Source organism: Lemur catta, chromosome 14 (assembly GCF_020740605.2).
Source record: "Lemur catta isolate mLemCat1 chromosome 14, mLemCat1.pri, whole genome shotgun sequence".
Lineage (NCBI taxonomy): Eukaryota > Metazoa > Chordata > Mammalia > Primates > Lemuridae > Lemur > Lemur catta.
In genome coordinates, this window is record NC_059141.1 from 13,317,855 (window position 1) to 13,345,225 (window position 27,371).

General features: G+C 42.2%; 1 protein-coding gene across 27 annotated transcripts in view; it reads left to right on the forward strand.

The window, feature by feature from the left end:
• ABLIM1 (actin binding LIM protein 1) overlaps positions 1-27,371 on the forward strand; it is a 284,900-nt gene that overhangs the window by 230,022 nt on the left and 27,507 nt on the right. For 6 of the 27 annotated variants that reach the window (XM_045568902.1, XM_045568899.1, XM_045568900.1 and 3 more), the window contains 9 exons: positions 2,885-2,972; positions 6,093-6,151; positions 8,702-8,785; positions 17,765-17,842; positions 18,560-18,715; positions 18,839-18,901; positions 21,980-22,015; positions 23,718-23,847; positions 26,217-26,336. In XM_045568902.1, the coding sequence (XP_045424858.1) occupies positions 2,885-2,972; positions 6,093-6,151; positions 8,702-8,785; positions 17,765-17,842; positions 18,560-18,715; positions 18,839-18,901; positions 21,980-22,015; positions 23,718-23,847; positions 26,217-26,336 (814 nt within the window). The remainder of the gene's footprint in view (positions 1-2,884; positions 2,973-6,092; positions 6,152-8,701; positions 8,786-17,764; positions 17,843-18,559; positions 18,716-18,838; positions 18,902-21,979; positions 22,016-23,717; positions 23,848-26,216; positions 26,337-27,371) is intronic. The other 21 variants (XM_045568910.1, XM_045568911.1, XM_045568919.1 and 18 more) reach the window with 6 other exon arrangements.

Here is a 27,371-nt window from a genome sequence, read left to right on the forward strand (position 1 = left end):
GCCGCTATTTTATGTGGCAGAATTTTATAGGCATTGTTTCTGCTTGATTTTTTTTCTCTTAGTAATATTAGTGTGTACTTTTTCCATGTACGTACATACAAGTTTACTTCATTCTTTTAATGGCTGCATGTGATTCAATGTTTTATTTAAGTACTTCCTCCTTATTTGGGTGGTTTTCCTGTTTCTTTGTTCTTTGCTGTTATAAATAACATAGTATTGAATATCTTTAATACATATGCTTTGGGGCACATGGGCGAGACATTCTGTAGGGTAGCTTCTGAGAAGTGGAATTATGGCTCGGGGTATGCACATAGTAAATTTTAATCGATGCTGCCAAGTTGACTTCAAAGAAGGATTTTGCTCACCACCAGTGTGTGGCAGTGCCTGTTTCCTTACTTTAGTCTTCTTATCTTTGCCTACTTGATGACGAAAGATTTTTTTTTTTCTAAATTGTATTTCCCTGATTACTGGGAAGGTTGAGCTAATTCTTTGTTTTTTGGATTGTCTACATTTTCTCTAGAAATTGCCTTTTGCCCATGTTGCCATTTATTTTCCATTATAGACACTCATTATATATTCTGAATAATAATCCTTTGTCTGAAATGTGTGGGAAGTATTTTCTGTCAATTATTTCTCTTTTAACTTTAAGTCTAGAGATTTTTATTTTTTGTGCCCAAATCAGCCAGTATTTTTCTTTATTGTTTCTAGATTTTGCCTTGCTTAGGAAAGCCTTCCTACCCCAAGTTTGTTAAAATAGTCACCCATATATTCTTTTAGTACTTCTATAATTTTGTTTCTACTTTTAGCTTTGTAAGCACTCTGGAATTATTTTTGTATAGATTGTGAGTTAGGAATCTAGATTTATCTTTCTCTAAGTGGAGAACTAATTATCCTCACCATTCATTAAATAATTCATTGTTTCAACTCATTTGAAACATCGCTTTTATCATAAACTAAATTCTCTTGTAGGTGTGACTATGTAGCTGGTTCCTCTCTTCCATTCCACTGATTTATGTTCTCCTCCTATACCCACATTAAAGTATTTTAATTATTTTAGCCTTCGAATAAATTTTTATAGCAGGAGGGGAAAATCCTCCCTCACTGCTGCTCTCTTTTTTCAAAAAATGTCTTTGTATTTTTGTATTTTTGTGCATCTTCTTTCATGTGCACATGTAGAAGCAGCCTATCAAGGTCTATAAAGGAAATTCCTATGGGTATTTTGATAGGGAATGCATCACATTAATAGGTTTTTTTCCTTTTCTTTCTTTTTTTTTTTTGAAGACAGCGTCTTGCTCTCTGTTGCTCAGGCTCTGTGGCATCATCGTACCTCACTACAACCTCAAACTTCTGGGCTCAAGCCATCCTCCTGCCTCAGCCTCCTAAGTAGCTGGGACTACAGCCACACCTGGCTAGTTTTTCTATTTTTTGTAGAGATGGGGTCCTGCTCTTGCTCAGGCTGGTCTCGAACTCCTGGCCTCAAGGGATCCTCCTGACTTGGTGTCAGAGAGTGCTAGGATTGTAGGCGTGAGCCACCAGGGCTGGCCCCACTCACATTTGACCCCAGATGTCTTAAGGTCAGGAACTACTTTGCGTTGATATTTTCTAAGCTTCTCTCCCTATGCTCACCCAACTCCTACCTGCCCCCATTCCTGCAAAAAAAAAAAAATTAAAATTTTTAAAAATAAATAAAAAGTAGTGTGTGGACAAGGACAAGAGCACCACTTCTGGAATTTTCTGGCACACATCACTGAAAAGATTTCATTCCTAGCTTCTCATTTAAGTAACTTCAGTTTTTTTCCCACTTGATTATCTTGAGTACCTGACCACTGTCTCATGCTCTAGTTAGTGGCTGAGCAGCTCATGTAGTTTCTACAAGAAAGTATGAGAAAGCAATCACCACCTGACAACTGATTTCCTGTTGCGATTTCACGCAGGTTCAGATGCAGGATGCAGCCACTTCCCTTCCTCAGCACTGCCTTGCACACGGTCAGCGCGAAAGAAATGTTCTCACGATTGATAAAAATGATTTAATCACTGAGTCCATTTGATCGTTTTCAGTTGGTGACGATTTTTTTGCTAGGCTGTGAATGAAAGGATTTTGTTCTTGTCAGGCATGCATTTGGAGCGTGACTCTAATGTGACTTGGCACCTGTCTAGAGAATTGTCCCTGTGTCCAGTGACACTTTGCTTTGGGAATGTCAACACCTGCTGTGATGGCATCTGTCATATTTAGGAATGTGAAATATTCATGAATAATGCAAAGCCACCTCAGTAAAATGCCTTCTTCGGAAAACTCTTGATAGAAGACATTGGCACGAGATTGTTGTAAGCAGCAGAGAAGAGAATTAGGGCTCCCTCTGAGATAAAAGCAGTGGATAATGTATTTTAACTGTGGTTTCTCTCACCTTGTTGCAAGCTGAGTAGATTTATTATTTTCAGATTGTTTAGCCGAGAGAGCAAGAACCTGCTAAATAGAAGGATCATTTATTGGTTTAACATAAACAACATTGGCTCCAGCGTAAATATGGATGGTAATGTTTTGGAGGTGGGGTTTTTGGGAGGTGGAGTGGAGGCATCTCGGGCAGATGGCGTGTGGCTGGCAGCCACCCAGCAAAGCCCCGGTCAAGAGAGCTGTGGAAGAGAAGCCCTGAGAGGCGAGGCAGCCTCACCATGGCATGAGCGAGTAGCTGGTCTTCAAGTCCCTTCCAGTTCCAGGGAGGTTACATTTAGCTTCCAGGGCTGTTGATGTAGGAAGTTTGGTCAATTGGACAATTATTTTTCCTTTTTCAGCATCTTCTCTATTCTTATAAATCCCCAAGCCAGGAAAGTGTCTAGGAGCCATGACAAGGAGTAGACTAAATGTTCCCTACCTTTTCTCTTCCAGGCAGGTGACAAACATTACCACCCCAGCTGTGCACGATGCAGCAGATGCAACCAGATGTTCACAGAAGGAGAGGAAATGTATCTTCAAGGTAAGACAGACTTTCCTCCCTGCGCAAGGAAAGAAAATCTCGCTGTTTGTTGGATTGCTTTTAGAGAAGGAGGCATTTTATTAGCAGTGAGGCTACCCAAATCCAACACGAATGTGGCCAAGAGTTCCCTCATCAGTTCAGATTAATCAGTCCAGCAGTTGACGTGCTGGCTGTGAGCCCCTGAGGCTGTTCACGACTGAACTCACGTTGCTGTTGCAGGAGAACAAATAGGACTGGACGTTTGATACCTTGGACGTCAGGGAAGAGTGAAAATCAACAATACCTCCTCTCCAACTCTCCCCAGGAATGTGCTTGGGAAACAAAAGATTAATAGGAGAAAGCATTTCTAGAAATTTCTAGAAATGTTACTTATTTGATAGCTACTTTGTCTACTCTCCTGTCACTATTCTGTGAGAACGATTTTTTTTTTTTGTGGGCTGCCAGGTTGCTGTTCTCTGGGCATTCAAGAAGAAGAAAATCTCATATTTGATGAATTACATGATAGACTTCTTCCGTCCCATTAAGATGGCATACCTCTCACATTAAGAGAGACAGAGACAGAGAGAGAATGAGAAATAACAAGAGAGAACATGTCCAAAGTCCCTGAAAGAGAACTCGAGGAGTTTGTGGTGGCAAGGAAGTACTCATTATCACAGAACCATCAGACTCATTTTAATTGAAAATAATTTTGAGAAACTTTCCCAATCTAAAACTATGATCAGTTTTTATCCCCTCTAAAATTGTGAGTCTTCTCAGAAAGGCTTTGGAAGGGATTCTCTTCTAGGCAAAGAGAACCATCTGCGGGAGCATTTTACTATTTTTAGCTAGAAAAAGACTCATTAATCAGGCAAGGTTTATCTGTAAAATTAGCAAGAGCTGTAGAGCTTGTTCAGTTTGGGTAATTACTAGGTCTCAACTGCCTTTGCATGTCATGTCTTCATTTCTATTTGCACATAATACTATGTGTATTTTTAATTATTTGCTTTGCACTCTCAATTTTTTTTTGTCAATTAAGAAAAGTCTATAGAAATGATTCTTGAGTATTAAAGCAAAGTCTTAGCTACTTTCCCCTAAAACAGGGTAGCTAGATGAGAAATTGACAACTCAAACTTCCTTTTAGCTTTAGAATAATCACTCTGAAAAATTGTGATTAAAAGCATCAATTTTGAAGGGCCCCATTGAAGGCAAGTGACAAGCGCCCGCATCTGTGGTCTCACTTGGGCTTTCTGTGACACATTTTCCCAAGGACAGGCTGTACATCTGCAGCGGCAATCGGCAGGTGTCACTTTGCATTTTTCAGCACAAAGCAGATTTATGCTTCACTTGGTCTCTAGGCTTTGTTTTAGATTTTAGCATGTCAATTACAGGACTCAAAAAGCGAAGACGCAGGAGTGCATGTCAGCCCTGTATCTGCAAGCAGCAGAGACTCAAAGGCTCGAGGTGCAGTTCTGCACATTCACAGTGGTTCTGGAGGCTGAAGCGAGAGGGTGGCTGCAAGCTGTGCACGAATCCAGCACAGTCATACTATAAATGAACAACTATCTGTTAAGGCTGCATTCAGAATTCCAGGGATTGTTCTAAACCTTCTGGAGTTGTGCTTCGGTAGCCTTTGCCTACCCTCTTGGCACATCTTTGAAGAATGAGCAGTTTCATCTTCCTCAGCATCTGATGTCCTGTCCGAGTCGCATTCCTTGTGTCTGACCTCCGGAGAACAATGTTGACATTGTGTGCGGACCCGGTGCTCTGGCCGATGACTCCGCCCCCTCAGAACCTCCATGGCAAATGCTTCACCTGGGCCTGGGCCTGGGCTTGACCCTGACCCTGACCCTGTTCTCTCCACACTCAGAGGATTTCCTGTGCTTTGTAGTCAGCCTTTGAGCCAGTGTTAGTGCTGAAGGGACCTATGCATCTGTCTGCTTTTTGTTTGTTTTTCTTTTCTTTTTTTTTTTTTTGGCCCTGGGTTAAGCAAGATGAAAATGATTGTGGAATAGAGATGAAAATATTTTTCTGATATAAAATGTATTTTTTCCTTGTCATTAATTTTATTTTAGCTCAGTGGTATAAAGTAGTTCATGAGCTATTGTAATTTGGTGACTTTTCGAGTATGCACAGGTTACTGCTTATAAAGAGAGAAAGATTTTAAATTGTGAAATGTAGAAAGTCTACATACACTGTGAATCTTATATTCACATAATTTACTCACTGCTTTCAACATAGGAACTCTGTTTGCTTTAGTCTTTTTAAGTGCTCATCAAGTTCTGCCCATCTCCAGATCTGAACATGCACTTGTGTGGACATAGGGCCACACACCAGCCTTACCCATAATCATATAAATGACATGTATGTCTAGTCATGTAAAATAACATGAGCAGGCATTGGAGTCTTACAAGATAAGAACTTTCTACCGGAGATAGTGTTTTGCTTAATTCTGTGATACTGGTACCATCCATGAAAGTGTTTCATAATCTGAGAAAGCGAGGCTGTTCACCCAGGAATGGAAAATAACACCTAAATAGTTACTTTACTAGTTTAAAAGCAAAGATTTTTTTTTTTATTTAATTAAAAGGTTGAAGGCTAAAGGGAACTTTTGGATTGATAATGTAATTTTCAACCTTCCTACCAATTGGCTTAATTTCTTATTTACCTGTGGGTGACTGTGTATAACTGAATCAATGAAAACTTCAAGCAAGTTTTGCTTCTGGATATAGACTATCTCTCTTGACTTTATTTCCCTCAACTAAACCACTTGTTTTGATATTATAGAAACATGACTTATATTTCTGAAATTAAATGCAGCTTGTAGTAAGCACCCAGACATTACCTTTAAAGGATAATACTATGGTTTAAAAATACAAAGAGCCAGTCAAGAATTAAATACCTCTTGCGTCAGAACACTCATATGCCCAGTGAGTGGTCTCTGTGGTCTAGAATTATGACCTTTCCAAAACAAGCTCAGGCTAGAGAAGGGAGGAGTTTGGAGTTGTCTGATTTCAGAACATGGGGCTCTAACACTCCTGTGGTGGGGAAAGAGGACGATGAGCCCTTCTCAGAAGTTCTGTCTGATAGGACTTTGCATCTGTCCATTTCCTTCACTCTTAGTGGTGCGTTGTATCTTTCCAGGTTCCACCGTTTGGCATCCCAACTGTAAGCAGTCGACCAAGACAGAGGAAAAGCTGCGGGTAAGGAAACGATCGTTAGAGAACTGTGAAGTCAGGTGCATTTTTAGGCCATATGCTTCATGGTCTCTAATTCTTGGTACTAGGGTTTTGGTGAAATTACTTTTTACTGACTGTTTACCCCTATAGCAAACCAAGTCCAAAGGCCACTTTGTTAGGGAGGGAAGTTCCCTCTTACCTTAAATTTATCATTGTGGTTTTTTTGTTCCAAATGCTTGTGTTAGACGAAGTAAGCCTTGCCTCGCTAGTCAGCTTCTTAGGAAAGCATTCAAGGGAAAAGTCAAACCATACAGATGGGAAAAAATGACTCATACAAGTTCTAGATGCAACATCTGGTGACCTTCCTGCCAGACTTTTTTGTACTTAGTCCGTAGTGCACCACCACTCTGCCTCCGTTGCTCAGCTCTTGGTACAATTTACTGACCTCTTAAATCCAAATTCACCAGGGTAGCCTCAAGCTCCAAAAGCTGATGGTTTGTCAGGTAAAACCTTTGGGGGAAATAATGATGAGCCCAGACATGTAAATTAGTCCCAGAACATCTCCAGGTGGCAATAGTTTTTATCTGTTTCAGAAGCAAAGAGCTGTGCACAGGTGTAAGGTCATGATCAGAATCTGTATTCTATTTAGATGCCCCCGATGAAGTATTTTTTCAGTGCAATAATTAGACTGAACGAATCCCAGTCCCTCAGGTTACCTAACTAGTGGGACGTGTGGAAAAACTGGAGTTTGGCTCCACTCCGCTTGCCATGTCAAGGAAAATGGCCTGGATTTATTCTGGAGGACAGACTCCAGCGTGTATATAATTTCTCCTTGCTCTGCCCTGAGCGGGCACCAGGAGCTGCATAATCCTCAGCAGCCGCGTGGCTGGTTCATGGATGGGATCTAATGTGGGACTTATCAAGGGATGACATGGCTTCAGAGAAAGGACTAGCAGCGAGACCCGGTGGCTCTTTTTTCAGATCCCGTTGCTGCCTTGGGAACTGCAGCTCTTGTTTTCTAGGGCCTTTTCTTTATTCTCTGCAATGAAACACGTACACTCAGGAGCTTTTATTCCTTTGCTTTTTTTTTTTTTTTTTTCCCCTCCTCAACTGGCATCTGTAAATCAGATGGAGACATTTTACCATTTGGATGTTTTAGCAACTTGTCCCTTGCATGTGACCCTGAACAAATGCAGTTCTATTACAATTCACAATTATTATGAAGCATACTTTAAGTGGAGGAAAAAACCCACTTTTTCTTAGAATATTGAATAAAGATAAGAACAGCTGGAGAGGAATTTGTCCGTATTAGGATGGTTTTGCTCTCTGTTTCTGACACATAACTTCCACCTGAGCACAGGTCCGTGCTCCTAAAGTCCATCAGCTAAACCAGCACACACAGGAACATTCACCCAGCTCTGGGCACTAGACTCTGGGATTTTTGAGGAACCGTGGATGCTTTGGAAATTAGTTATCTTTATAAAATCTGAGAACATTAAAGATAGTTCTCATTGTCACTTTTATCATGAGAATGTAAAATTCACAACATGTCTTGGCGATGTTGCCAGAAACCACCCAAGTAGCTCGTGGTTTGCACTATTTCTATAGTGTTGCTTTTAGTTTTTTGAATAATCGTTTTTACTTCATCCCCGATGAAGTCTTTTGGGAGGTGAAGAGAGAAATGTTAATGAGGCCAGACTGAATGGAATGTGTGTCATTCTCTAGAAGGATTGCTTAAGTTTGCAGATGGTATCACTAAAATGATTTAAAAAAAAAGGTCAATAATCTTGAACGCATCTTGATGGAAAACTCTCTAGATAAGCTTATGAAAACAACTAGTGAAATACTTCCACCCATTCTGACCGAGAAGAGCTATTGTTTTCTACATTTAGTAAGCTTTCCAGAAAATTCCAAAGCTCTTCTAAACCCAGCACTTACTACTTGGGAGGTCAGGTCAGGCTCTGGCTCAGTGACTTTGGAAAGCCCGGTAGAGAGTAGGAGGATGCACCTCGGAGGGGAACAGGTGCGAGTGCCCAGAGTCGGGGTTCATGCTGACATCAGTGGGGGTTACAGGGAAATAGATTTCAAACACAGAAATAAATCTTATGCTCTCTGAAGGGTGTGTCTACAGATCACAAATATTGAGCCAAGATTTCCAGGCCTTTCACAGTGTGTCACATTAGTGCAGTTTCCATAGCAAAATGAAAATGTTTTAAGAATCTTTCAGCAACCCCACTGAGTAATCCACATTTTTTGCATTTAAGAACTGGTGAGGCGTTTGCAACAACAGATTTTTAAGAATGTCTCTCAGCTAACTTCCTTGGCCTCTTACCCTTCATGTATTGTAAGAATGTCTAAGCCAAAATAAATGGCAGGGAATTGAAGGGGGTTGGAACTTAGGTAAATATACTGTAACCGGAAGACCAGTTAATATGCTTTTAAACCTGGGCCCAACAAAAGCAATGTCAGTTGATGTTTACCATCAAGTTAGTTTTGCCCTAAGATTTTTTTATAGCGTTTCTGAGTTGAAACTATTTCTTTGTTCATTCTCCCTTTTCTCATGTTTCATGGCAGCTGCCAAAAACTCATCGATCTTCATCCGATTTCTTTTATCCCAAAAGTCTGGTTCGACGCACAGGACGATCTCCTTTCCTGCAGGTTGGCGCTGTGTCTAGGCTGGGGCTCAGAGCCGCTGTCCTGGCTTCTGTTGCTTTGCCCCCAGGGCTGCTTTTCTCACATAGCTTCTCTGGCTCCTGCAGAAGGCAGATGCTTTTCTCACCCCACGAGTGCATCTCACACCCACGAGTGATTCTGGCTTTCTTCTCTGATCGATGTTTTCCTTCAGAGCAGTGGCTCAAGCATTGCTTTTATTAAAGAGAGCAAATCAGAAGCCGCCTTTGGTCCCGTGTTGCAATGTTTGTTCATGGAACAGATATCTGCCGAGCGCCCAGGCATGGTGCTGGGCCGGATGCCACAGATCTAGCCTGGTGGGAAAGAAAAGACAGGTACATACAGTAATCACGAGGTGGTACAGAAACGTCGCAGGATATGGGTTACATACCCCACGTTCTTGGGAGCATCAGATGAAGGAAAGGTCTCACGGGGCACTTCCTGGGAGAAAGGGGTCTTTGAGCTGAATTTTGGAGGCTGGCTGAGGAGGCGATGAGGAGAGGGGCAGCCTGATGAGAGGGCAGGAGGAGCGTGCTGCCGCAGAGCCGTGCTTGGGTGGGGAGTGGTTTGGCCCATGAAAGGTGCAGTGAAGTGGGAAAGGAAGCAACGGAGAGCAGACCCCTCCTCTGCAGAGAGATTTGCGTATAATCCCAATTGCTCCCCCTAAAGATTCCTGCCAGGTAGTTAGTCTTATTCCCATTTTACAGATGGGGAGACTGAGACCTGTCGGAGTTAGGTACCTTCTCCAGGGTTACCCTGCCGGTAAGTGGAAACGCTAGAATTAGAACAAGGTTTTCATGAGCCCATAGCTCATGTTCTTCCACCATGCCGCAAGAGGTCCGTGCAGGAACCACCCGGGAAGACAGAAGGAGGAGGACACTAAGTGCTGGCTCAGGCTGTGTCAGGAGGCACTGACAGTGTCAGGGAGAAGGCAGCACCTGCCCAGGGTGCCCTGTGGGCCGGGGCACCAGATGAACAGCCTGGCAGGAGGTGACATTCCACACACAGACTTGACCTTCTTCAGGGGCCTCTGGGAATCAGTGGAACCTTGGCCTGTTAAACTAGAAACGACTTTCCACGGTCCCGTCTTGGCCCGGATGCAGCCCACCCTGCCGCTCTGCTGACAAGTCAGGACTGCACGGTGGCACGGTAGCCCCGGCCACGCCTGTTTCTGTGCCTGTCAGAACCGCACCAAGGATGAGAATCGTTTGGGTTTCTGTTTCTATTATAACTTCCCCTTCTTTCTTCAAATGATGAGAAAAACAGAAATATCAAATTTTGAGCCAAGAAAGAAGCCTTTTAGAGGTCAAGCCCCTAAGTTTCTTCATCTACAAAGTAAGGTCAGAAAGCTGGAGCTGCGTGCCCAAGGCTGCATGGGCCATAAATAGCAAGCCGACCGGGGACGCAGGTGCCCTAGCTCCTGGCCTCGGGGCCCCTTATTGGCCCACAATGCTGGGCTTCTACGACATGACGTATTTGTCGTGTGATCTTCAATCTATTTTAAAGCTTCGGCTGCAGTGGTGATGTTTCCACACACAGTGAAATCAGTCTCATTAATCCAGAGGAACAGCTGAAGACACTGCAAATGAGTGTCACTCAGCATTAGTGCCTCTGCCTGGCAAGAAGTTACTTTTTCAATAGTATTCTTTTTTCCAGTAGTATACTCTTAACTCCAATGGCGTTATATTTTGTTCCCCTAAGGCTATAGCCAGGTGATGGATTTTCATAACTTGCAGAAAAATACCATCATCAAGTGTGAAATTTTTTGGTTTGCTCCAGACCCTTAAGTTTAAGAGATTTGGAGTATCTAGAGAGAGGGTGGGGAGCAGGGGGAGAAATCTGTTTTTAATAACTTCTCTCTTCCTAGCCTGTTGTTCAAAAGGGACATCTGATTCCCATCGCCCAGTTGTAAATATCAATGAAGTCAACTTTAGCTCCATCACAGAAAGTTGTAAACAGCTTGGGAGCTGGCAGAGAAAACTGGCTGTTTGGCAAGGACTCGCTTCACCCGTTGGCAACTGAGGGAGGGCTCACCAGAACCTTCAAGAAGCCAGAAAACCCCAAAGCAGTGCAGTTCTCAAGTCACAGATATTTTGATCTTTTAAGTACTTTGACCTACACGGCAGTTCATTTCCACCATGTAAAATTAAACACCCTCAGTTATTGGATAAACTGACTTATACTCCTTGTGGGAACATTCAGTACTCTGTGCCCCAGAAATAAGTCCTGGTTTTGCTGTGGAGGAAAGTCAAATTTATAGGAGGAAAGTCAGGTTAGTATTTGTGTTGAGAAATCGCTCCCTCTTTTTCCTCTTGCCTCAATTACAGGTAAAAGAAAATGATGAAAATGGAATTACCTAAGAAAAACATACTCAGGTTTCACTTACTTGGAAGAGTTTTATATAAATAACAAATTTTGTCTGTAGGTAAAACTCAGTACTGAGCATGTGTAATTCATTATAGACAAGGCACGTGGTATTCCCAGGAACAAGTTTGTAATCATCTGGAGTGGGTCACTTGCTTTCGTTCTAAAAAGGAGTTTCTTAGCTGTAACTTTGGAAACTAAAGCATGAATTCACTGACCTACAAAATGGGCATGAGATTTTTTTTTTTTTTTTTTGAAACTAACATTCACCTATTATGATGTATGTACTTGCAAATGCTTATTATACCAAGCAAATGCCATGTGTATATTTTTTAAAAGGAGCTAATCGGAAGAATCAGGTATGTCTAGAACAATGAGGTAATGTTGTTGGTTGTTGACTTTTGTTTTGTTAATGTCACTCCAGTGCATACTAGTTTTTTCTCAGCTTCCACTTTGGGTATCTTATCCTCTTCGCTGTGTCTTTACAATTCATCAGGCAGGCGAATGTAGAGGTGTTAAGATTTATACCGGAAAGATGTCTTGTAAAGGCTGATGGCAGTTGTGAAACTGTCTCCAGAGAAGGGGTGTGTGCTCACCTGCTTCCTCTCCAAACACAAATTATTTTTTCTCAAAGGAGTTGAATTTCACCCTTTCTTTACTTAGCAGTGGCCATTCAGTATGTGCAGATTTTAAAAGTATTCCTTCTTCTGCAGCTATTGTCACCACCTTGTCTAGTGAACTTCAACAAAAACCCAAGGCAGGTACTGTCACCATCACCAGTACTTAGTATAAGGTGTCAGTCACCTTATATCGGTAGTTGTCCCATAGATGTTCACAAGATCGTTCCGATCTGGTTGCCAGTTGCCTGTAGTTTCTCTGTCTTCTTAGAGCATGGCTTTGGATGAATGCAAACTAGATGAGCGTAGTTGTTGCATCCCTGCTCTGCTGAGTCCCTGGGGGAGGGCAGGGAGGGCGGGGACAACAGAGTGCTATCCAGCTCTGTCCTTCCAAGGGGCCCGTGCGCACCGTGGCGCATAATTGAAAGCAAATGGAAAATGTCATTTGTCCACTTACTCAACAGGCAGAGCTCTGGTAAGTGTTTTTAATGGCTAATGTTGGAAGAATGATGAGCGCTGGAGTGGAAACATAAAAGGATCTCTTCACTGAATTTTCCTGCTGTGACCGTGCCTTCCGCATGGTAGGACAGACGGACACGGTCAAGGCCTAGGGGGGGTAGCCAGCCAAAAGGTAGTCAGAGGGCTTTTCAAAGGGATTTCATGAAGAATACAAAAAGGTGTGTTTTCTCAAGCATCAGCTACTTGTTAGGGATTTAAATGCCACTTTCTCTCCTGTTGAAATGAACTGCTAGCCTTCTGCTGAGGCCTCTCTTTGTTAATTTTTTTTTTTTGGAGGAAAAATTTTGAAAAACTTGTTGAAATCAAAAGTGAACACATGAAGGAAGATGTGCTCAGGAAATAAACAGAGCAGATGGGCCACTTCTTCAGGAGAGAGTGTATGAAGACAGCCACGTACAGCTAGAAGGTTCTTACTGAAGGCTCCTTTCTTCTCTTTGCCAGAATAAGGATTAAACTATCTGCCTACCCTTATTGGCAAAATACTTTGAGAGATTATAGCCTTTGCAGTCCTTTCTGTACCTACTTTGTCTTCTCCATACCTCCCTACCACACCCTTTCTTTCTCCTTTTATATATATATATATATATATATATATATATGTATTTTTTTTTCTTTTTTTTTGCCAAAGATAGCATTAAAAGAAAGAACTGACCTTTTCCAACTGTGCTTTCAAGTTGGGTTTTCTGCAAGGAAAGGTACTTAAAGGAAAGTAAATAAATTGTGCCTGCTTTCGGCGACTTATTCATGAGTCCCTGCTGTTTCCCTTCCTCCATACAACAGCAGTGGGCATACCTTTGGGGATAAATATTTGAAATCATCTTCATTTATAATATAGATGAGAGTAATTTTGCTTATCAAATTCTCACAGAGAATTCTAGAAGCAAGACTGCTGACTTGTCAGGTTATTAAACTCAGTTCATAATTACTGAGTCACTGTTGTTACCCTGGACATCAGAATGGGTTGAAACGGTAATTTAGGTTCAATAATTACACCCAAGGATCATCGGTGGAATCTGTGTAATCTCATCATCCCATGAGGTGATGCTGCAGTTGGGCTAATGGCAGAGAAGAAACCATCCGTGGGGTGTGGAAGCAGGACAGCGTGTCAGCGAGTTCGTGCTTTCACGGTTGACGTGGGTTTCAGCCCGAGTGGAGCTGGGCTGCTGTGTTGGAGGACGGCTCTGTGCCTTTGGAAGGTGTCTTAGCCAGAACAGCAAGTTACGGATTCATCAGGAAAAGAAAAATAACAGCTAGAAGAATAAAAGGAGTTCTTTTAATAATAAACTCGGTGTTAATTTGAAATTCAGCAGGTTTAGAATTCTGAATGTTTAGAATTGAAATATAAAACTCTAAATATTGAGGATTAAAACGCCAAAGATAATTATTCAGTTTTAAAAATTTTATGACCTTTGTCAGGGAGAGTCTTCTAACCTCTACCAGTTGAGCAAAGACACTTTGAGAGACATTAGGGATTATGGCAAAAAGCAGGCAATCCATGTGTCATTTAAGCCTGAATGCAGTTCCAGAGGCAGCAAACCAGGGACTGTCCTGGCAGCTGAGACAGGCCTGTGCAAGGTCATTGTCATTGGCACGAGAAAGGCAGTATATTACTGAAGTTGGGACACAGGCAGGAAGCTGCTGTCTCCAAGAGGATTCAGAACCACTTCATAGAGTTCTCAAGGAGAGGAAGGGTATTTGTCAACTCCTGGCGGGACGGCTGCCCCATATACTGTGATAAATTACTTAACATATCTGAGTTCGGATGGGAAGGAGTCCAAGTGTGGTAGCCGTAGAGAACTCTAGGGAAGGCTGGTCTGTGTAACGCACATTTGAAAGTAATAATCTCTCATGAGGAGCTAAAACAGAGGCAGGACCATCCTGCGTTGTTTGAGATTAACTGCCTCAAAGACATCCAGGCTGATGCCAAGTGTCTGGAAAATGTTGACTACTTGCCATGTGCCTGGCAAGGTGCTCAGAATTTAGTTTGTAATATCTCAGCCCTACGAAGTAGTTGTTGCTATTACCCTCTCTCTTTTCTCAAGAAAGAAAGAAAGAAAGAAAGAAAAATTCATGTGACATCACACAACTAATAAAGCCCAGATGTGAGCCAAGTCACTTGGTGCCAAAGCCAGCCTTTCAGCGTGCTGTATACACTACACATAGTTGTGTTTTATCCCATCATTTCAATGGTGACAGGAAAACAAAGAAGGGCCATTGTGAGCAAACAGACAAGCAGGAATGCAACTCAACTCATGAACAAGATGCCTGTGGAAGGAGATTTTACTGTAAGGTTAGGAGGTCAGAATGAAGCAAACTCGAACAATAGTAAATTCAAGGAAAGAGAAAGCAGTTTCTGAACCTCCAAGATACATTGAGAGCATTTTTCAAATAACACTAAATAGTCCAAAGACACAGGTGGCAGAGTGGTCACTCTTTGAAGAGCCAGAGCATCAGCAGATTGGGTGACCAGTTGATGTGACTTTGAAAATTGACCATGAAAATCTAAAATATTTATTTCAGAATCAGAGAACTTGGGTGGGGGGCAGGTGTATGCAAATTGGAGGTGATTCAGATCTGAAAACCTTTAAAGAATCAAATGGGACTTGACAAAAATTCAAATTGTTTAATAACTCTTAAAACCTTTAGCTCAACAATACTAACAGTGTAAACAAACAAGATACATCCTTCAGAGAAAACCTACATAATTCACAGGATCCGCTAATGCAGTCAAGAAGGAAGGTAGCGAGAAACTGAACTGAAATAGACCGGTTTAGCCAACAGACCTCTTCTTTCCATGGAGTTCTTCGCCCTAGAAGAGAGCATTAAAGACCCCCTCACTGTCTGTGCTCCTGCTGTGCTCTCCCGCTATATTCCTATCAGCACATGCGGTAGGAGAGCAAACAGAACACTTCAGGGCCAGCCCAGGTGCATCTTCATGGGAAAGGCAGAAAGTACTCCTGAGCCACACTTGGCAAAAAAATAGGGATGAGTAACGTACGAGGGACCCCAAAGCTACAGTGTGCACTTTGCACATTCACACAGTGTCCTGGATGCTTGTTAATGGAAACAGGCCTTTGTCACGGCAACTGCAGTAACTGAAGACATCCTCCTCTCCCGCAGCACACCCTCTCCTATCCCACCCTGATGCTGTGAGCTACAGCAGTTTTCTTATAGAGCTAGTGCAGTAAAAATACTTTCAGTAGCAGGCATTCTCTTCTGCTACTTCATCTCAATATTTTTCTGTTACTTTCACCCCATTTGTGCCATAGCTATGCTGATGTGAAGCAAATGATCGATCACACTTGCCTCACAGTGTAGGCAGAATTTTAGTGCAGGGGTTAAGTGCCTGGGCTCTGACCCAGGACGTCTGGGTTCAAATCCTGATTCTGTCCCTTTGTGTACCTGTGTGGCTTGGAGTACTTATGCTTTTTCCTTATCTATAAAATAGGTATAATAACAGAATCTACCTCATGGGCTTATTGAGAAGATTAAATGAAATTAAGCCTGGGAGGTGCTCAGGCCTGCCATGTAGGACGTGGGCAGTAAACATTAGCTGCTATTGATATTCTTGGATTGCAATTTAAGAGATTTCATTTTGATATTGAGTTTTGCAAATGTTAGATCCTGACCACTTGAAGCTAAAAGACTACCTGTAGTTAATAATTATCCCACAAAGATAGATGTTGATTCAGCTTTTTTAAGGGGCGGCATCTCTTTGTCAAGGAGGGCTGCATTTTGGTTTTGCCACTTCTATATTTTGATTAGGAAATGGATCTAGAAACTGGAAAATTTTTGAGTAGTGTCACGTGAATCCTTTCTTTGTCAACATACTCAGATGAGGAATTTTCTCATATTGAGATACGTCTGCGACTGGCCTAACTCGAGAAGGAAAGCACTTGTGTAATACGTGGTAGGTCAGGAGAGGAGGCCCAGAAGCAATGAGCCAGGTACACCTCCACCTGGGCACAGTGTGATGTCTCCCACCCTCATCCACCTTGACCTCAAAGATAACAGAGACGTCGGCCAAGAACGTTTGCCCACAATCCTTCAGCGAATTCTTACTTTAGAGCAAGTCTAATCTCTGCCTAACTTGAACTGGCCAGCCATGTTTGCCTTCATTGTTTCAATGTGAATTACACAGTGATACAGTACCGTTGCCTTTAGGAATTCTTTTGTCTCAGTTACACCCACATTCAAGGTGTTGAATATCAATACTGAAGAGGAAAAAGTCCTGTTCCTATCATAGAATTATAAATTATCCTCTCCAGGAAATAGCTACAACAGAGATGAGGAAATGTTCCAAGACTAGGCCTTTGGTTTTCTTTGTAGAGCTTTCCAGAATATGCTAAACAGGTAGGAGGCAGTTGATCCTAGTTTATGTGTTTCCTTCCCACTCATAGTAACCACCACTCTCTGTGTTCTCCAAGTTTGGATTATAAAGCCCAGTTTCTTTCAGTTTTCCCAAAGGCCGATCACCAGCCTTACTGACTTCAGTGACTGTGGTTGGGCTCAAATTGTACAATTAACATGAGTCAAGTGTCCACAAACCAAGTATTTTGTTTACCGATAATAAACTCTACCTCATCCCTTCAACCAGTATTTATGCCTTCGATGTACCTGTGCAAAGCTTTGGGTGTGTACAGCAGTAACAGCAAATAATAATAAACTCTATGAGGGCAGAGAACATGATAGAGTTAATGAGAGAGAGAGAGAGAACGGAGGGAACCAACTCTGGATTGGAAACCAGAGAGGGCCTCTCTGAGGAGGTGATATTTAAGCCAGGACTCAAGGGAAAAAACAAAAAAAAAGAATCAACCAAGTAAAATTGGGAGTGAGAGCATTTCAGGCAGAGGGCGCAGCGAGGATGAGAACTCTGAGGCAGGCTCGTGTGCCATGTTATGTGAGTGATGACGGGGGGTGAGTGACGTGACAGGGTAGGAGAGGAAGGCAGGGACAAAATCCCAGGGCCCTGGGAGTTGTGGTTTTATTCTGAGTGGATGCTGAAGCCTAAAGCAGAATAGTGACAATCCAAATTATGTTCTTAAGAGATCTCCCTAGCCACTGGATGCCAAGTGGACTTTGCAGAAGGCACTGGTGAGAGGAAGCCCCCAAGCAAGGCCATTGCCATAACCCAGATGAGCAGAGGGGATGGCCAGGGCTCGGCTTGTGGCAGTGGGGAGAGAGAGAAACGGATGACCTTGAGGTGTGCACCAAGCTAGGACTAGAAGTTCTCCCAGGGAACAAGGAAGAGAAAGGGACCGAGAAAGGCCCCCCAGTGCATTTTCAAAGCCAGGTTGCCAACTAAGTTTCATTTACCGTTCCTTCTAGGTTATATTTCCCTTATGGACAATGGTCACAAATCTTTTCTTTTTAACTAGCTTAGTGTTTAGGAAAGCTTAAGGGCCCAGACCAGACTGGATTCCGAAGCCATGCTCCGAAATCTTATAAGGCACTATTTATTTTACAGCCTACCAGGACTTCCTCCGAAAGTATTTATTCTAGACCAGGCTCCAGTATCCCTGGCTCCCCAGGTCATACTATCTATGTAAGTATCTACTTCTGGAAGCGACACTTCTGGGGCAGGTGAGTTAGTGGGTTGTAATAGCAGAATGGATAATCCAAAACAGAAGCTGTTGATAATTCAAAATGATTTCTATTTCTGTTTTGAGATCAGTCTTCTCAATCGTATTTTCCTTCAGACAATTAAATTAATATGTGACTGTCAGTGGAGTGATCAAAAGATGACCTGTAAAATGTAGTACTGTGATGCAGGACTTAGAAAAATTATTGCCCTTAACTTCCATTGAGATATTTGGAGATTAACTATGTATTTTATAATATGCTGATACTGAGTCTGAGTGTTTTTAAATTCTGCACAAAGATATTTAAATACTTAGTTTATTAAATATGCAGTTCATGTTGTTAGCTAGATGGGAGGATTATGTGACCATCTGTTTGAGTTTTTCCTTCTCTGTAATAAATTTAGGAAATTATCCTTAAGGTTTGCATGTTTCTCTATCTAATGAATTCTACACAGATTTTTTTTCCTAAGCTTTCAGTGACTTTTTAAAAACACATGATTGATAGATGTATAGTGTAAACGGGCAACTTTCTAAAGAGTATGACCATGCTAAGCAAGGTGTTTTGGGCTTTGTTTATTTTTAAAGTCTTCATTTTTAAACAAGATAGGAAATGTACTAACTATAGTTTCCCGGAGAAATGAGACTACAGAGTAATTTTTCTTTCTGGTTAACTTTGCCAGGCAAAAGTAGACAATGAAATCCTGGATTACAAGGATTTAGCAGCCATTCCCAAGGTCAAGGCTATTTACGATATTGAACGTCCAGATCTCATTACCTATGAGCACTTCTACTCTTCGGGCTATGATGACAAACAGGAGAGACAAAGCCTTGGAGAGGTAATAAATTCCTGGTGGTTGTAACTTGTATGACAATTTACCTTCTCTTTTGTCACATTTATAACAACTAGTGTGTGGAGTTCAGGTAAATCAGATGGTCTTTTGTCTGCCTACTATTTGCAGATTTCTTTACCAGCTGCTCCGAGGTATTCAAAAGCCGGTCACATGATCCCTGCTCTCAAGGAGGTTAGGAGAGGTGGGAGGTCAGACCAACCGCAAAAAAACCCACAGTGAATGATGAATAAGCACCAGTGTGCTGGGCGGAAGCTGAAGTTGTGTGTGTGTGGGGGGGGGGGTTCTGTGAGCTGGGCATAGGGATAAGGAAGAGAGAGGGTCTTCCACGGGTCTTGGTCTTGAAAGAAGCTTCTAATGTATTCATGGGTTCATGAAAAGAGAGAATACACTCCCTACATTTTGGTAGCTGCAGTTTTCAGCATCTTAAGATAGTTAGAATATGCAAGAAAAGAAAAAATAGAATGGAGCAACCGCGTAGCACGGTGGTGTGAGCCAGGGTCCTGGAATTGAGTTACCTGGTCTCAACCCAGGGTCTCAACCCAGGGTCTCTACATGCTGGATGTGTGACTTTGGCCATGTGACAGCCATTCTGATCCTGATGATTCCTCACCTGTGGAACATAGGATAATGATAGCCTCAGCCTCATAAGGTGTTAGTGAGGATTAAATAAACTATGTAAAGCAATTGTTATAGCACAGGCCAGACTTGTGGTCAATGTTCAGCATGTGGCAGCTACTCCCACTGTTGTGACCTGTCCTCTTGCGGCTTATTCACACCCCGCCAGCAGACACAGACCACTGCAGGGCCAGGGCCTCTCAGCCCCTTGGGGTCCTCCCCTCCTGCATCCACTCCAGGGCTGGAGGTTCTCTCTGTGTCTCCCCGTTCCCCTGGCCTATTCAGCCCCGTCTAATTTTTCCCCTTTTATTTTTTAAATTGGAATCATCTATAGACTGATTTGAGTCTACTTAGGGATTCTTCCCAAGTGGTGGACTGCACTCGGCCACTCTACCAAGTGAAAACAGAGTGTAAACAACCTGTAGCATCATACAGTGCTGTGGGGTCTCAAATGAGTTGAAGAAAAGGCATGAAAATGTGGGGATTCTGTTTAACTTGTTCTCACTTACATATGTAATATTTATTTTATGATGACAATTGTATTTATTTATATAATAATTATATATTATTCCCTTTATTTTCTAATCTGGGTTTTATCCCAGAGCACAGCTCTGCATTGAAGCGGGCCACTGGGCAGGAAGTGATATCCATTTTCATATAGTGCCACCTAGTGGTTGCTGGGCTGTAGCTGCATCTTGGCCTCTCAAACAGGTTTATTGGCCTGGGTCGTTCAGTGGCCAGTGAACCCGAGAGTTCCATAGGGCATAAAGGGCAGGGGAAGGTTCCTGAACAAAGCACATAGGGGATCGTCTCAGAGCAAGGGTATGAAAATTTACTAATGTTTAAGTCATACAAGCAGCAATGGGGGTGTGAGTTTTTTAAATGGTGTTTTGGGGGGTGTGTGTGTCTGTCTGTCTGTCTGTCTGCCTGCCTGCATGTGCTTCTTAGCAGCTCCATCTTGGGCAGCAAAACATCAAGCACTGAAGAGTCTGGGCTTTGAGGTGAAAATTTCTGCATTTAAAACCAGACTCTGATATTTACTAACGATATGACTTTGGGGAAATGACATACCTCTAGTTTCCTTATCTGTAAACTCAAGATAGAGAACAGTAACACCTACCTTAGCGGCTTTCTCTAAGGATGAGTTGATATGTTTGAATTAGAAGAGTCTTTGGCACATAATAAGTGCTCATCAAAAATGCCAGCAGCTCTCATATCAGAACGGTACTGCCGTAACCTGGGGTTAGGTCCTGTGGTTTTCTCTGTGCATGGAAGATGCCCCTTGGATCAGGAATCAGATATGTTAGTGACCTCTTCCCCAATACGTGGATTTTGCAACTGTGAAAACTTTACAAGCCATTCTATTATTTATCCCATGAGTTTTTAACACTTCTTTTATAGAATCCATAGACATATTGCCATTTTAGGAACACCGCAGTAGTAAACTTAAAACCCTGTGTAGCCATTGGTGTCTCCAGAGCCCTGCTGGCAGCGCAGGGGCAGACCTGGACCCTGCCCCCGAGGAGCCAGGCTTTCCCAGACCTGGATGCCCTAGAGGCAGGCTGTAGCTGCAGACCAGACCATGAGCTTGAGGAAGCTTGGGGGGCGAGAGAGCCCGCCAACTTATTGTAAATGGGGGAGGGGGGGGGCAAATTCTAAAACTGAGAAATTGACCCCACTGTGTTCTCCAGAATGTTCTGTTTCCATTTCATGTCTTTGTGAAAGCTTTTTGCATTTTAATTATAAACATTTCATTTATTCATTGGAAAAATATTCGTTGAGCACCTAATATGTTCCAGGAGCTGCTCACACTCACCGTTGTGAATGAATAGTCCTTGCCCTCGTGGAACTTGCAGTGTCTTGTGGGAGACAGACAGTAGACAAGCAGATCTGCAATGTAATTTTACTGAGTGGTGGAGCTATGAGGGAGGGTGAAGCGGAGGAAGGAGAAAATATGTCAGGGGCTGGGTTGCTCCTTTAAGTGGGAGGGTCACGGAGGTGCTGTGTGACAGTGGGTTTGAGCAGAGACCTCACTGCAGGTGGGAAGTGAGCCCTGCCGGTGTCTGGGTGACACCACGTGCAAAGGCCCTGAAGTGAAAGAGGGCTTGGCCTATTGATGTCCCCAAGGAAGCCTCTGTGCCTGGGAGGATGGAAGCCAGAGAGATGTTGGGGAGGCAGCCAGGTTAGGATGTCACATGCCTGATCATCATAGTCCTCTTTACATTGATTGATGTGGTTGTAATTTAGTCAATAAGCATGTTTACAAAAATCCTATGTTTCCGTAGATTACGTGACTCACCATAGTAAAATGAACATAGTTTGAATACGTAGGGGGAATAGCTCCAGTTTATATGGCTTAATCACCTAATTCACTCATATCGCAAAGTACCATAATATGTCTATTATATTGAAACCACGGTTCCTAGGCAGAGATGTGCACCAGAGCCTCCCTATCAGAGTTTTCCCATGTAAGCCCCGTGGCAGCCTTACTAAATCCAGGTCGGGAAGTGGACAAGGGGTGCTGGCCTGTGTATTTTGGGTAATGTTTGCAGAGGATTATGATAAGCAAATCTAATTAAAACTGGTGAAGAGTTAACAAATGTTGTGACTTTAAATTCTCTCTTATCCTTCTAGTCTCCAAGGACTTTGTCTCCTACTCCATCAGCAGAAGTAAGTACCATTTTTGACCATTTGAATGGGTGGAATTTGAGAGTTGCTAGAATTTTTTGAAAAAGGACATAACACACAAAGGAACAGAAAAAACTGCATGTGAGGTTATGTTGGATGTAGGGATTCCTTACGTGTGCAAGAGGACCGTAAGACACAGCAGTAAATTTCTTGTAAAGTGGAGACTAGGAAGTAAAAATGGCTTCATACTGATCTGAGCCTGCACCGCTAAGTGGCAGAAAAGTGTCTGTCTGCAGGGACTGAAGCCATTTGTCCCAGTGTGGGGCTCTCTGCCCTCGTCTATAATTAATTGATCTGAATCCTAATGTATTGGCTGTTACCGAAATAGCCAGCAGTGGCGGTAGTGTGTTCTACATGCAGAGCCATCTTCATAGGCCGTCACTCTGTTTTGTTTAAAATTAATCATCTGGTCTTAAAGCCAAGCAACTTTCTGGATATTCTTTATAAAATTGGACTGATTGGAGGAATCTCTATAACTCAAGATAGTAAAAATCCTATAGTATTTTCATGGTTTGTGCCTGAGTGCAATGATTCATTAATTTCCACTAGTATTCTGATCATTTACAACTGAAATTATGAAGAATTAACTTCTGTTATTGACCAGTTTCAAGGTTGGAACACATTATTTGGGGGCTTTTTGTTTTGTTGTTGTTGTTTAATTTATTGTGATAGCCAGCTAGGATCAAGCCATTTGCTCTCAAATTTCACAAAGCTATGGTTACTGAGGTTTTGATTTAGTCATCATCGTGCATTCTTTCAAACTTTTTATTGCGCTAGTAGAAAATTCACAGGACAACACATTCCCAAAATGTAAAATATTCTTTGTCCTCTTCCAACTCTTTTAGTAGTTTTATATTGTGTTTGTGTATGTGTGGGTTTTTTTGTCCTTGTTACCTAATAGAACCTTTTCTAGATTTAGATGTAGGTGACATATTAGCGGTGCTATTGTATTACATTGAATTGATACATTGTGATTTCTTAATTATGCCGCAATTTCTTGAGCATGTAATACAAATTTTTGCCTTTATGAATGACAGTATTATAAAAATTTTTGAATAAATTATTCCTTTTAAAGATCATTTTAAATTATTTTCTTGGTATATGTTCCCCAAGGTGAGAAGTTAGAGGCAACCAGCCACTTGTTCTCCAGGAGAATCAACTTAAAATGTCACCAGATCAGTGTTATAGACAGTGTGGCTGGATGGTCAGAGCAAGGAGTGAAGTTCAAGTCAGGAGGCTGGTTCCAAAGTGGGCTCTGCCTGTACTAGTTACTCACCTACACACCTGCTTGGAACCTTGTTTCTGTCTTAGTGGGGAAGGGGGGTGATGCCATTCCTTGCAGCTAAGCAGATCTGATAGGTAGGCAAACACACCTTGTAAAACTGAAAAGCACAGTATCAACATGGTCACAGGAATTATTACCTCTTATCCCAGAGCTCTACTGGAGTCGATAATTTTACATCTTAAAATTCTAATAAATGCAAAGCCTGTGGGTGTTGACCAAAACACATTAGCCACAAAATGTGCATTTGCATACATATTTATGGAATTGGTCCTAAAAATATATACATGAACATGTAGACAGGATAGTTCCTTGGCAGGGTTTGTGGAACTTGGTTCCTCTCAGAAATGATAGTAGTCTAAATGTGCTTTGTGTTCATGCTTTCTCAAACTTTGTTTCCAGGGGTACCAGGACGTTCGGGATCGGATGATCCACCGGTCCACAAGCCAGGGCTCCATCAACTCCCCTGTGTACAGCCGCCACAGTTACACTCCGACCACGTCGCGCTCTCCCCAGCACTTCCACAGACCTGGTAAGGCTCACTGTTCCTGGGACTCACTCTCTGTGATTCGCTGTAGCTCTGTGTGACTTTTCCCCCATCACTGATAACATATTGAAACATCTCTGCTAAATACCTCTACCGCTCTCCCAAAACAAAATGAAAACTGGTATCCAACTCTATTTTGTTATATCTTTTCTTGAAATATCATTTTATGGCTATGTTCATTATAATTTATTAAATAATTGCATTTTGACAGTGCACTACTGGAAGCAAGGGAGTTCTTTTTTTATTTTTTTAGAGTTGATGAAAATCTCATCACTTTGAGACTTAAAATGAAGGTCTTCAAAAATAAAAAAATGCGAATGTGCTTTCTAGGCATATCAACATCATCTAAAATCCAGTATTAGCCATTTATTAACAGGTTTATTATGTTTCCCTTATTTAGGGACATGGTGTTACTAAGCATGCTGGGTTAACACATTGACTGCCACACTAGAAAAAATTTTTTTCTCCTGGGGCCATGGCATTTCATTAAAATGATCCTTTCTAGATTGTTATTTTTTATTGTCTTCTATGTGTGAGTTATATGCAATGCAATCCATGTTTTTAGAATTAAATTGTCAATATTAATTGTAACAGCAAGAACATCAGTACGTAAGATTTTCACGAATCAACTGCAGGGTTTTGCTTCCCGAGGCCCTGGGGTCAAAACTAGCCTGAGTTAAGTACAACTCACATGGCAGTCAATGTGTTAAGCACCTTCTAGAAAGAGGCCTCAGGGTTACGCTCAATAACTTTTAAGAGCTCTTCCAACCCCTAAGATTTTGAATCAGACTTGGAAAGCATAAAAACATCAGGGATGTCCTGTGATAGAGAATACCACATAGTAGGGGACGTCAGTGGACCTTCATCCACAGAACTGTTCCCTGTGGCCGTAGCTGGGTGTCTCATAGACACAGTAGGAGAAGAATGGAGATCTCAGCACAGATCTAAGATTCCCTGAGAAATAGATTCACAAGGAGATTTTGGCCTCCAAACAGACTTGGTGGTCATGATGCACATCTGTGAAGACTTCATTTTAAGCTTCTTGCTTCTGGACAGGTTGATGAGAACAAACCCAATCATATGCTAACTTGTTTCATAAAATGTCCACGAAATAAAACCAAAGGAAATTAACAGAACGTAAAAAAGCTGCAGTCTACTCTTTAAAACTACAGATTTAACACTTGTAGAGAATTGAAACTATTTGATCCTTCAATAATGTGTAATTTTCTCCAGGCTTATAAATATTTAGTCAGTATTTATTGAATTATGTTAAATGAAAGTTTGCCAGAAATTTCTTTTTTTTTATGTACCACTATATTCATTTTATTCATGCCCTGGACACAGGTCTTGATTGAAGCCCTTGTCTGTCTGTGTGATAAGAAATCCTTTATGCCGCCACCCTGCATGTGTACATACGCCGAGGTCACCAGCCGTGGTGTTTTCACATGTGGCATCGGGTGACGGGGAAATCGTTGTCCCGGAGAAAGTTTTCATATGTTCCAATTACAGCTCTGAAGCCAACAGGCTTTAGAACATTCTTCTCTCTTTTATGTATATATGATATTAATACCAATTGTTAGGCTTTATAATTATTTTTTTGAGCTCTACCCTTCTAAAGTGAAGCTGGTGGGATTCTGATAACATATTGTGATCCACAACACCCCAAAGTACCCACTCCCTGAGCTGTAGATGCCAGATGATGATGTCAGTCCCCACGGTCTGGGCTTGGCTGTAATCTCCTCTGAGATTACTGGGTTTCCAGCCCCCAGTGTATCACTGCACAGTTCTCAAGATCGTATGTAACTCTTTGCCACCCAGGGAACACAGACAGGTTTTCCTTCTACATGGGCAAAATAAAATTAAACTTCCAGTGGGATCAATTTACAGCTTAAAAAATAATCTGACCCTTACCTATAAGTACTATTTTTCAAGTTTCTTGAAATGATTTTCTTTTTTTTTTTAAAAAAAAAACGTATGTTTCAGAGGGTTCTGTTTTGTTGCTTTTTAAAAACAGCTCTTGCTGAGTCCAAATGATGTGCCTGGTACTGGCCCCACAGTATCTGGCATCATCCTGACAGAGAACGTCCCGGTGACCGTTCCTTCTCACCAAAGCCATTTATTCTCAGAGAGTGACTGGCACCCACCTGAACCTATTTGCAAATTCTCCCCACTTTGCCTAACCCTTAGCAGGTGCATTCTTAACCCTTTTTCCTTCCTCCTTTTCCAGACTGCTGATTAACGTTCTTTATTCCCCCCACTCCCTTGGAACAATGGCACTTTCCCTGCTCCTGTGTTAATTTCTGTTCTTCTCTTCTGTTTCCACCGTGCCCTGCCCCCGACTCCTTGCTGCACAGAGCTTTTGTCTCCTGGTGTGCAGAGGTTGTCCAACCTGCGCACCAGCAGCCTCAGCCCCACACACAGCGACTCCCGCCCCAACCCCCCCTTCCGACACCACTTCATCCCCCATATCAAAGGTAAGCAGGCAGGCTTCTCCAGGCAGCACCCTGCATAGTGGAGATTTATTAGCACCCTGGGAAGGCTAATAAGGCGCATCTCCAAGAGTTAGCACCGAGCTTCTGACCTCTCAGCATGCCTGTGTGTGTCATAACCATCCCCAAGGATTGTCTTAGAACTGGCCTAGCATCTCTCCTTAGGAGAAATACGCCATTTCTAAGGGCTCTTGATGAAGAAACAGGAAGTATATTTAAGACCATAACATTTATTGCCTACCACTCCAAAAAATATATATATTATTATTTTGTTTTTGTATGTATGTGTCAAAAACAAGATATAATATATGATTGGGGCATTTTCCCGGGTTTAATATATGTTATGTCTCAGCGAAACACAACAGTAGTTAGTAAAAAATATCTAAAACTTTTCTTGATGGGGATGGGCCATTTAACTACATTAACGTGTTTGAGCAGCGTAAAAAGATCTATGGGAACGTAACAGATTTCTCTCTTTGAGCCTCCTCTGGGAGCGATTCTCTCCCACGTGATGGAAAAGAGAAGCTCTGCCTTTTGTTTTCTGTTCCTGCCTCACTGCCCCGCTTCCTTACCGCATTCCTGCTGTCGCTGTCATCGCTGATGATGCTTCTGTAGCAGTCCTCAGTTGGGGCTCTCCATGTCGGGGGAGCCCAGAACCCGGAGAGGCTGTGAAGGGGCCATAATTTAAAATAAGTATGAGCTCCCGGAGGGATGCTAACTTTTTCCCTAGTCTTGACTCGAAGCAAATTAGCCAACAAAAATAGCTAAAGGAGGGAGGAGGAGGTGAGCACAGATGTCATCATGGGTCTTAAAACAGTCCTAGAGGATTCGAACCATGTGTTCCAAGCACTCACATCCCTGCTGCTTCCACGAGGGGCCTCAGTGTTGTTCTTGTTTACTGAATTTCCATTGTCAGTCTACCCAAGCTTTTCTTCTTTTTGCTCTGATTTTTGAGCAACTGAGTCCTAAAAGGTAGATGTACTACACTTAGGAGAGCATTCAGGTATTTCATAAATTTGC